Below are 11,484 nucleotides of genomic sequence, written 5' to 3' on the forward strand. Positions count from 1 at the left end.
CACAGTGTGCCATCACAGCAGCAAGATGTGTGACCTGTTGCCACAAGAAAAGGGCTACCGGTGAAGAACAAACACCATTGTAAATACAACCCATATTTATGTTTATTTATTTAACCATTTCCACATTGTTACAATACTGTATATATACATAATATAACATTTGAAATGTTTTTATTCCTTTGGAACTTCTGAGAGTGTAATGTTTACTGTTCATTTTTTAAATTTTATTTAACTTTTGTTTATAATCTACCTCACTGGCATTGGCAAGGCATAAACTCAGCAAAAAAAAAAAAAAGTCCTCTCACTGTCAACTGCGTTTATTTTCAGCAAACTTAACATGTGTAAATATTTGTATGAACATAGCAAGATTCAACACCTGAGACATAAACTGAACAGTGTGAATGAAATAATCTGTCCCTGAACAAAGGGGGGATCAAAATCAAAAGCAACAATCAATATCTGGTGTGGCCACCAGCTGCTTTAGGTACTGCAGTGCATCTCCTCTGCACCAGATTTTCCAGTTATTGCTGTTAGATGTTACCTAACTCTTCCACCAAGGCACCTGCAAGTTCCCAGACATTTCTGGGGGGAATGGCCCTAGCCCTCACCCTCTGATCCAACAGGTCCCAGACGTGCTCAATGGGATTGAGATCCGGGCTCTTCGCTGGCCATGGCAAAACACTGACATTCCTGTCTTGCAGGAAATCACACACAGAATGAACCATATGGCTGGTGGCATTGTCATGCTGGAGGGTAATGTCAGGATGAGCCTGCAAGAAGGGTACCACGTGAGGGAGGAGGATGTCTTCCCTGTAACGCACAGTGTTGAGATTGCCTGCAATGACAACAAGCTCAGTCCGATGATGCTGTGACACACTGCCCCAGACCATGATGGACCCTCCACCTCCAAATTTATCCCGCTCCAGAGTACAGGCTGCTAACGCTAATTCCTTTGACTATAAACGCAAATCTGACCATCACCTCCGGTGAGACAAAATCACAACTCGTCAGTGAAGAGCACTTTTCGCCAGTCCTGTCTGGTCCAGCGACAGTGGGTTTGTGCCCATAGGCGACGTTGTTTCAACAGGCCTACAATCCCTCAGTCCAGCCTCTCTCAGCCTTATGCGGACAGTCTGAGCATTGATGGAGGGATTGTGCATTCCTGGTGTAACTCGGGCAGTTGTTGTTGCCATCCTGTTCCTGTCCCGCAGGTGTGATGTTCGGATGTACCGATCCTGTGCAGGTGTTACACGTAGTCTGCCACTGCGAGGACAATCAACTGCCCGTCCTGTCTCCCTGTAGCTCTGTCTTAGGCATCTCACAATATGGACATGGCAATTTACTGCCCTGGCCTCATGCCTCCTTGCAGCATGCCTAAGGCACGTTCACGCAGATGAGCAGGGACCCTGGGCATATTTCCTTTGGTGTTTTTCAGAGTCAGTAGAAAGGTCTCTTTAGTGTCCTAAGTTTTCATAACTGTGTCTTAACAACCGTTCCACAGGTGCATGTTTCTTAATTGTCTATGGTTCATTGAACAAGCATGGGAAACAGTGTTTAAACCCTTTACAATGAAGATCTGTGAAGTTATTTGGATTTTTCACAAATTATATTTGAAAGACTTGGTCCTGAAAAAGGGACATTGATTTTTTTGCTGATTTTGTTTCCCATGCGAATAAAGCCCGTTGAATTGAATTGAAATGATAGAGATCTCTATAAACCAGGTAGAACAAGCTACTGTCAGTCTCCCTGTATCAACCTATAACATTACATCTAGGATGATGGCCTCCAGTGAGTGTGTGTGTGGGTGTCTTTGACAGCATAACCATTCAGAGGTGACTAAATTAATTTGAGTCATCATGACTTGTTACATAAGTGTCCCATGTGTGAAATGCAGATGAGAACATAACACACACACACATCAGTATCTATACCTCCACCCGAAGGAATAGTACAGCAAGGGAGTTTACCATCCTTCTCCCGACAACACAGTTTGTTTTATCCAATGCACTATATAGGGCATAGGGTGATATTTGGGCTGCAGCCTCAGTCTGTTGGGTTTAGTGCTGGGGCATGCTGGTTAGGTAACTGTCTGCTTAGCCAATCCAGGTCTTTGTAACAGTCACATGAGGAAAAACTGGCAAACAGAATTAAAAACTATTAAATGGAAATAGTCCTCAAATCAATTAAAATTGAATTTGTCAAATGTGCCGAATACCGTGAAATGCTTACTTACAAGTCCTTAACCAACAATGCAGTTTTAAGAAAATTGAGTTAAGAAAAATTATATAATTACAATAATGTACAGGGGGTACCGGTACCGAGTCAATATGCAGGGGTACAGGTTAGTTGAGGTAATATATAAATGTAGGTAGGGGTAAAGTGACTATGCATAGGTAATAAATGGTGAGTAGCAGCAGTGTAAAAACAAAGGGGGGATGTCAATTCAAATAGTCCGGGTGGCTATTTGATTAATTGTTCAGTAGTCTTGGCGCTCCGGTTCCGGTTTCCGTGCGGGAACAGAGAGAACAGTCTATGACTTGGGTGACTGGAGTCTTCGAAAAAATTGGGTCTTCCTCAGACACGCCTAGTATATAGGTCCTGGAAGCTTGGCCCCAGTGATGTACTGGGCCATTCGCATGTACTGGGCCTTACGATCGCATGCCGAACAGTTTCCATACCAGGCGATGAAGCAACCGGTCAGGATGCCCTCGATGGTGCAGCTGTATGTGCAGTGGTGATGTGGACACCAAGGAACTGGAAACTCTTAAATCGCTCCACTATAGCCCCGTCGATGTGAATGGGGGTGTGTTCGGACCTCCTTTTACTGTAGTCCACGATCATCTCCTTTGTCTTGCTCACGTTGAGGAAGAGACACTGCCAGGTCTCTGACCTCCTCCCTATAGGCTGTCTCATCATTGTCGGTGACCAGGCCTACCATCGTTGTGTCGTCAGCAAACTTAATGAAGGTGTTGGAGTCATGCTTGACCACGCAGTCACGGGGGAACAGGGAGTACGGGAGGGGACTAAGCATGCTCACCTGAGGGGCCCCCTTATTGAGGATCAGCATGGCAGATGAGTTGTTGCCTACCCTTACCACCTGCGGGCGGCCTGCCAGGAAGTCCAGGATTTAGGCAGGTTGCCTTCGCTTTCTTGGGCACAGGGACTATGGTGGTCTGCTTGAAACATGTAGGTATTAAAGACTCGGTCAGGGATAAAATGTCAGTGAAGGCACTTGCCAGTTGGTCCACGCATGCTCTGAGTACACATCCTGGTAATCCGTTTGGCCCTGCGGCCTTTTGAATGTTGACCTGTTTAAAGATCTTGCTCATATTGGCTATGGAGAGCGTAATAACAGCTGGTGCTCTCATGCATGCTTCAGTGTTGCTTGCCTTAAAACGAGCTTAAAAGGCATTTAGCCCATCTGGTAGGCTCGCGTCACTGGGTAGCACGCGACTCGGTTTGTAGTCCGTAATACTTTGCGAGCCCTGCCACATCTGACGAGCATCAGAGCCGGTGGAGTAGGATTCACCCTTAGTCCTGTATTGACACTTTGCCTATTTGATTGTTTGTCTGAGGGCATAGCGAGATTTCTTCTAAGCATTCAGATTAGTGTGCCACTACTTGAAAGCGGCAGCTCTAGCATTTAACTCAATGCGGATTTTGGCTGTAATCCATGGCTTCTGGTTGGGATTTGTACGTACGGTCACTGTGGGGACGACCTTGTCAATGCACTTATTGATGAAGCTGGAGACAGAGGTGGTATACTCCTCAATGCCATTGGATGAATCCCGGAACATTTCTCAGTCTGTGCTAGAAAAACAGTCCTGTCACGTAGTATCCAAGTCATCTGACCACTTCCGTATTGAGTGAGTCACTGGTACTTCCTGCTTCAGTTTTTGCTTGTAAGCAGGAATCAGGAGGATATAGGGCAAGGGAGAGCTATGTACACGTCTCTGTATGTGGAGTAAAGGTGGTCTAGAGTTTTTTTTCCCCCTCTGGTTGCACATGTGACAGCACCACTTCTGGATGAGCATTTTCTTGTTTGCTTATGACCTAATACAGCTTGTTGAGTGAGTTCTTAGTGCCAGCATCGGTTTGTGGTGGTAAATAGACGGCTACGAAAAATATTGCTGAAAACTCTCTTGGTAGATAGTGTGGTCTACAGCTTATCATGAGGTACTCTACCTCAGGCAAGCAATACCTTGAGACTACCTTAATATTAGATAGCTGTTATTGATAAATAACGTGTGTGTATCTCCATGCTCGCAACACCATAGGATTACAGTCATTTAATAGGATCTCTGTGTTCAACCCTGACTTTAGTCTGGGCCTGAGAAATAACCTTGCATTAACTTCAGATCCTGAAGGGAATTGATAAGGCAAACGAATCACTGGGCCAACTAGAGGGCATGGACTGAATTAACTAATTTCAATCCATTAATTGAATTATGAGTTAGTGAACTGATTATAGGTTCAAATGAAGAGTTATTAATGCCTGCCAAGAAATATGATAGGAGAAAAAAAAACACTGGCACTTTTACATATAGATCAGACGAGGTGTTAATTTCAGGTCAGAGCTCTTTAAAATAGTATACTGCAGAGCTGTGTGTGTGTGTGTGTGTGTGTGTGTGGGCGCTTGCTTGTGTGTATGGGAGTTTTTGAAAGCATAATATTTCAGAGGTGACTAAGTTAATTAGTAGTGTTGTTTTATTTGGTTCCCCATTAGCTAATGCTAAAGCATTACATACAGTGCCTTGCGAAAGTATTCGGCCCCCTTGAACTTTGCGACCTTTTGCCACATGTCAGGCTTCAAACATAAAGATATAAAACTGTATTTTTTTGTGAAGAATCAACAACAAGTGGGACACAATCATGAAGTGGAATGACATTTATTGGATATTTCAAACTTTTTTAACAAATCAAAAACTGAAAAATTGGGCGTGCAAAATTATTCAGCCCCTTTACTTTCAGTGCAGCAAACTCTCTCCAGAAGTTCAGTGAGGATCTCTGAATGATCCAATGTTGACCTAAATGACTAATGATGATAAATACAATCCACCTGTGTGTAATCAAGTCTCCGTATAAATGCACCTGCACTGTGATAGTCTCAGAGGTCCGTTAAAAGCGCAGAGAGCATCATGAAGAACAAGGAACACACCAGGCAGGTCCGAGATACTGTTGTGAAGAAGTTTAAAGCCGGATTTGGATACAAAAAGATTTCCCAAGCTTTAAACATCCCAAGGAGAACTGTGCAAGCGATAATATTGAAATGGAAAGAATATCAGACCACTGCAAATCTACCAAGACCTGGCCGTCCCTCTAAGCTTTCAGCTCATACAAGGAGAATCAGAGATGCAGCCAAGAGGCCCATGATCACTCTGGATGAACTGCAGAGATCTACAGCTGAGGTGGGAGACTCTGTCCATAGGACAACAATCAGTCGTATATTGCACAAATCTGGCCTTTATGGAAGAGTGGCAAGAAGAAAGCCATTTCTTAAAGATATCCATAAAAAGTGTCGTTTAAAGTTTGCCACAAGACACCTGGGAGACACACCAAACATGTGGAAGAAGGTGCTCTGGTCAGATGAAACCAAAATTGAACTTTTTGGCAACAATGCAAAATGTTATGTTTGGCGTAAAAGCAACACAGCTGAACACACCATCCCCACTGTCAAACATGGTGGTGTCAGCATCATGGTTTGGGCCTGCTTTTCTTCAGCAGGGACAGGGAAGATGGTTCAAATTGATGGGAAGATGGATGGAGCCAAATACAGGACCATTCTGGAAGAAAACCTGATGGAGTCTGCAAAAGACCTGAGACTGGGACGGAGATTTGTCTTCCAACAAGACAATGATCCAAAACATAAAGCAAAATCTACAATGGAATGGTTCAAAAATAAACATATCCAGGTGTTAGAATGGCCAAGTCAAAGTCCAGACCTGAATCCAATCGAATCTGTGGAAAGAACTGAAAACTGCTGTTAACAAATGCTCTCCATCCAACCTCACTGAGTACGAGCTGTTTTGCAAGGAGGAATGGGAAAAAATGTCAGTCTCTCGATGTGCAAAACTGATAGAGACATACCCCAAGCGACTTACAGCTGTAATCGCAGCAAAAGGTGGCACTACAAAGTATTAACTTAAGGGTGCTGAATAATTTTGCACGCCCAATTTTTCAGTTTTTGATTTGTTAAAAAAGTTTGAAATATCCAATAAATGTCGTTCCACTTCATGATTGTGTCCCACTTGTTGTTGATTCTTCACAAAAAAATACAGTTTTATATCTTTATGTTTGAAGCCTGAAATGTGGCAAAAGGTCGCAAAGTTCAAGGGGGCCGAATACTTTCGCAAGGCACTGTAGGTGTACCGTGTTCGAAATGCTGACAAGAGAACCTAACATACACACAGCCCCACATTACCATAGTATCTATACGTCCACCCCGAGGAAAGGTACAGCAAGAAAGTTTGCCATCATTTTATTGACACCTCAATTTATTTCAGGCTGCCTCCCAAATGGCACCCTGTTCCCTCTCTATGTGGTGCACTATATAGGGAATAGGGTGACATTTGGTATGTAACGTCAGTTCGTTGGGTTCAGTGTTGGAGCATTCTGGTTTGTCAACTCTCTGCTCAGCCAATCCAGGCCTTAGAAACATTCACATGAGGAAAAACTGATTGGCCCCCACATAATTAAATAGAACCATTCAACAGTCATGAATATGTATCTCTATTCAACACCATAGAATTATAGTCATTTGATAAGATCTCTGCATTCACTTCAGATCCTGAAGAGAATTGATAAGGTGAACTAATCACTGATAGAACTACAGGGCGTGGACTGAATTAATTCATTTCAAACCATGAATTGAATTGAATTATGAGTTAGTGAACCGATAAGTTCACATGAAGAGTTATTAATGCCTGTAATAGCCTGCCAAGAAATATGATGTGAGAAAAAAACACTGGCGCTTTTACATATATATCAGATGAGGTGTTCATTTCAGGTCAGAGCTCTTTAATAGTATACTGCAGACATATAATTATGAATACTAGAATGGACATAAACCTTCTTATGATGGTATAAAAGGTCCTCCCTATTCTACTGTCATTGTTTGTCTATGGAGATTGCATGGCTGTGTGCTCAATTTTATACACCTGTCAACAACGGGTGTGGCTGAAATAGCCAAATCCACTAACCTTTATATGTGGATACCCCTTCAAATGAGTGAATTCGGCTAGTTCAGCCACAGAACCCTGATCATGAGGTCATCTCATGTAATGAGATGTTCGACAAGAAGTGTCTACATACTTTTGGTCATATAGTGTTTGTGTGTAATATACAGTGCCTTGCGAAAGTATTCGGCCCCCTTGAACTTTGCGACCTTTTGCCACATTTCAGGCTTCAAACATAAAGATATAAAACTGTATTTTTTTGTGAAGAATCAACAACAAGTGGGACACAATCATGAAGTGGAACGACATTTATTGGATATTTCAAACTTTTTTAACAAATCAAAAACTGAAAAATTGGGCATGCAAAATTATTCAGCACCCTTAAGTTAATACTTTGTAGCGCCACCTTTTGCTGCGATTACAGCTGTAAGTCGCTTGAGGTATGTCTCTATCAGTTTTGCACATCGAGAGACTGACATTTTTTCCCATTCCTCCTTGCAAAACAGCTCGAGCTCAGTGAGGTGGATATGAGTGACCTGGATATGTTTATTTTTGAACCATTCCATTGTAGATTTTGCTTTATGTTTTGGATCATTGTCTTGTTGGAAGACAAATCTCCGTCCCAGTCTCAGGTCTTTTGCAGACTCCATCAGGTTTTCTTCCAGAATGGTCCTGTATTTGGCTCCATCCATCTTCCCATCAATTTTAACCATCTTCCCTGTCCCTGCTGAAGAAAATCAGGCCCAAACCATGATGCTGCCACCACCATGTTTGACGGTGGGTATGGTGTGTTCAGGGTGATGAGCTGTGTTGCTTTTACGCCAAACATAACGTTTTGCATTGTTGCCAAAAAGTTCAATTTTGGTTTCATCTGACCAGAGCACCTTCTTCCACATGTTTGGTGTGTCTCCCAGGTGGCTTATGGCAAACTTTAAACAACACTTTTTATGGATATCTTTAAGAAATGGCTTTCTTCTTGCCACTCTTCCATAAAGGCCAGATTTGTGCAATATACGACTGATTGTTGTCCTATGGACAGAGTCTCCCACCTCAGCTGTAGATCTCTGCAGTTCATCCAGAGTGATCATAGGCCTCTTGGCTGCATCTCTGATCAGTCTTCTCCTTGTATGAGCTGAAAGTTTAGAGGGACGGCCAGGTCTTGGTAGATCTGCAGTGGTCTGATACTCTTTCCATTTCAATATTATCGCTTGCACAGTGCTCCTTGGGATGTTTAAAGCTTGGGAAATCTTTTTGTATCCAAATCCGGCTTTAAACTTCTTCACAACAGTATCTCGGACCTGCCTGGTGTGTTCCTTGTTCTTCATGATGCTCTCTGCGCTTTTAACGGACCTCTGAGACTATCACAGTGCAGGTGCATTTATACGGAGACTTGAATACACACAGGTGGATTGTATTTATCATCATTAGTCATTTAGGTCAACATTGGATCATTCAGAGATCCTCACTGAACTTCTGGATAGAGTTTGCTGCACTGAAAGTAAAGGGGCTGAATAATTTTGCACGCCCAATTTTTCAGTTTTTGATTTGTTAAAAAAGTTTGAAATATCCAATAAATGTCGTTCCACTTCATGATTGTGTCCCACTTGTTGTTGATTCTTCACAAAAAAAAATACAGTTTTATATCTTTATGTTTGAAGCCTGAAATGTGGCAAAAGGTCGCAAAGTTCAAGGGGGCCGAATACTTTCGCAAGGCACTGTATAGTATTGAAGTCGGAAGTTTACATACACCTTAGCCAAATGCATTTAAACTCAGTTTTTTACAAGTCCTGACATTTAATCGTGGTAAAAATGCCCTGTTTTAGGTCAGTTAGGATCACCACTTTATTTTAAGAATGTGAAATGTCAGAATAATTGTAGAGAGAATGTTTTATTTCAGCTTTTATTTCTTTCATCACATTCCCAGCGGGTCAGAAGTTTACATACACTCAATTAGTATTTGTTAGCATTGCCTTTTAAATTGTTTAACTTGGGTCAAACGTTTTCGGGTAGCCTTCCACAAGCTTCCCACAATAAATTGGGTGAATTTTGGCCCATTCCTCCTGACAGAGCTGGTGTAACTGAGTCAGGTTTGTAAGCCTCCTTGCTCGCACACGCTTTTTCAGTTCTGCCCAGAAATGTTCTATACATATATTTATATATATTCAGCCACAGAACCCTGACCTCATGATTACTAAACACACAGTGGAAGTCGGAAGTTTACATACACTTAGGTTGGAGTCATTAAAACTTGTTTTTCAACCACTCCACAAAAATGAAAAAAATATATAGAAAGCTCCTCATGGTGTCTCTCTCTCCTCCAGCTGATCTCAGCCATCCCCACCCACCACCTGAAGTTCCTAAAGGAGGCTGGCCACGGAACCCATAAGGAGGATGTCCCTGAAAACGAGATGAACGAGGGGGACGATGAGATCGACCACGCTGAGATGGAGCTCCGTAGGGGTCAGGTCCTCTGGTTCAGGGGCCTCAACCGCATCCAGACTCAGGTATGCACCGGGGGGTCCTCAAATACCATTACCTGCTCTCGCCTTAGCAGGTTCCCCCATCTATCTTCCTCGCTTTCTTCCAGTCCTGTCCAGGGGTTTCACAGGTATACTGTAGGAGGAGAAGAGCATCTAAAAGGTGTTGAGAGCATTGGGTACTCCTCTCCCTTTCACTATCCCTCCCTCCCTCTCCCCCATCTCCCCATCCATCCCTCCCTCCCTCTCCCCCATCTCCCCATCCATCCCTCCCTCTCTCTCCCCCATCTCCCCATCCATCCCTCCCTCCCTCTCCCCCATCCATCCCTCCCTCCCTCTCCCCCATCTCCCCATCCATCCCTCCCTCCCTCTCCCCCATCTCCCCATCCATCCCTCCCTCCCTCTCCCCCATCTCCCCATCCATCCCTCCCTCCCTAACCCCCATCTCTCCATCCATCCCTCCCTCCCTCTCCCCCATCTCCCCATCCATCCTTCCCTCCCTCTCCCCCATCTCCCCATCCCTCCCTCCCCCTCCCTCTCCCCCAACTCCCTTTCACTATCCCTCCCTCCCTCTCCCCCATCTCCCTTTCACTATCCCTCCCTCCCTCTCCCCCATCTCCCCATCCATCCCTACCTCCCTCTCCCCCATCTCCCTTTCACTATCCCTCCCTCCCTCTCCCCCATCTCCCCATCCCTCCCTCCCTCTCCCCTATCTCCCCATCCATCCCTCCCTCCCCCTCCCCCATATCCCTTTCACTATCCCTCCCTCCCTCTCCCCATCTCCCCATCCATCCCTCCCTCCCTCTCCCCCATCTCCCTTTCACTATCCCTCCCTCCCTCTCCCCCATCTCCCCATCCATCCCTCCCTCCCTAACCCCCATCTCTCCATCCATCCCTCCCTCCCTCTCCCCCATCTCCCCATCCATCCTTCCCTTCCTCTCCCCCATCTCCCCATCCATCCCTCCCTCCCTCTCCCCCATCTCCCTTTCACTATCCCTCCCTCCCTCTCCCCCATCTCCCCATCCATCCCTCCCTCCCTCTCCCCCATCTCCCTTTCACTATCCCTCCCTCCCTCTCCCCCATCTCCCTTTCACTATCCCTCCCTCCCTCTCCCCCATCTCCCCATCCATCCCTCCCTCCCTCTCCCCTATCTCCCCATCCATCCCTCCCTCCCTCTCCCCCATCTCCCTTTCACTATCCCTCCCTCCCTCTCCCCATCTCCCTTTCACTATCCCTCCCTCCATCTCCCTTTCACTATCCCTCCCTCCCTCTCCCCCATCTCCCCATGCATCTCTCCCTCCCTCTCCCCCATCTCCCTTTCACTATCCCTCCCTCCCTCTCCCCCATCTCCCCATCCATCCCTCCCTCCCTCTCCCCCATCTCCCCATCCATCCCTCCCTCCCTCTCCCCCATCTCCCCATCCATCCCTCCCTCCCTCTCCCCCATCTCCCCATCCATCCCTCCCTCCCTCTCCCCCATCTCCCCATCCATCCCTCTCCCCCATCTCCCCATCCATCCCTCCCTCCCTCTCCCCGATCTCCCCATCCATCCCTCCCTCCCTCTCCCCCATCTCCCGATCCACCCCTCCCTCCCTCTCCCCCATCTCCCGATCCACCCCTCCCTCCCTCTCCCCCATCTCCCCATCCATCCCTCCCTCCCTCTCCCCCATCTCCCCATCCATCCATCCCTCCCTCTCCCCCATCTCCCCATCCATCCCTTCCTCCCTCTCCCCAGGCTTTTCAGAAAAAAAGAAGTGAACAGGGGAGAAGAGCCAAGACCATAAGAGCAGAGATACCCCCTCTTGAGGAGCGGTCTGTTCTCTAGGTGTAGTG

The 11,484-nt window shown here is 45.7% G+C and overlaps 1 protein-coding gene across 6 annotated transcripts in view; it reads left to right on the forward strand.

Annotated features, from left to right (window-relative positions):
* Positions 1 to 11,484, forward strand: part of LOC110528364 (plasma membrane calcium-transporting ATPase 1) — a 173,752-nt gene that overhangs the window by 128,092 nt on the left and 34,176 nt on the right. For all 6 annotated transcript variants that reach the window (XM_021610377.2, XM_021610376.2, XM_036983968.1 and 3 more), the window contains one exon: positions 9,497 to 9,679. In XM_021610377.2, coding sequence (XP_021466052.2) covers positions 9,497 to 9,679 — 183 coding nt within the window. The remainder of the gene's footprint in view (positions 1 to 9,496; positions 9,680 to 11,484) is intronic.

This window comes from Oncorhynchus mykiss, chromosome 7 (genome assembly GCF_013265735.2).
Source record: "Oncorhynchus mykiss isolate Arlee chromosome 7, USDA_OmykA_1.1, whole genome shotgun sequence".
Taxonomy (NCBI): Eukaryota; Metazoa; Chordata; class Actinopteri; order Salmoniformes; family Salmonidae; genus Oncorhynchus; species Oncorhynchus mykiss.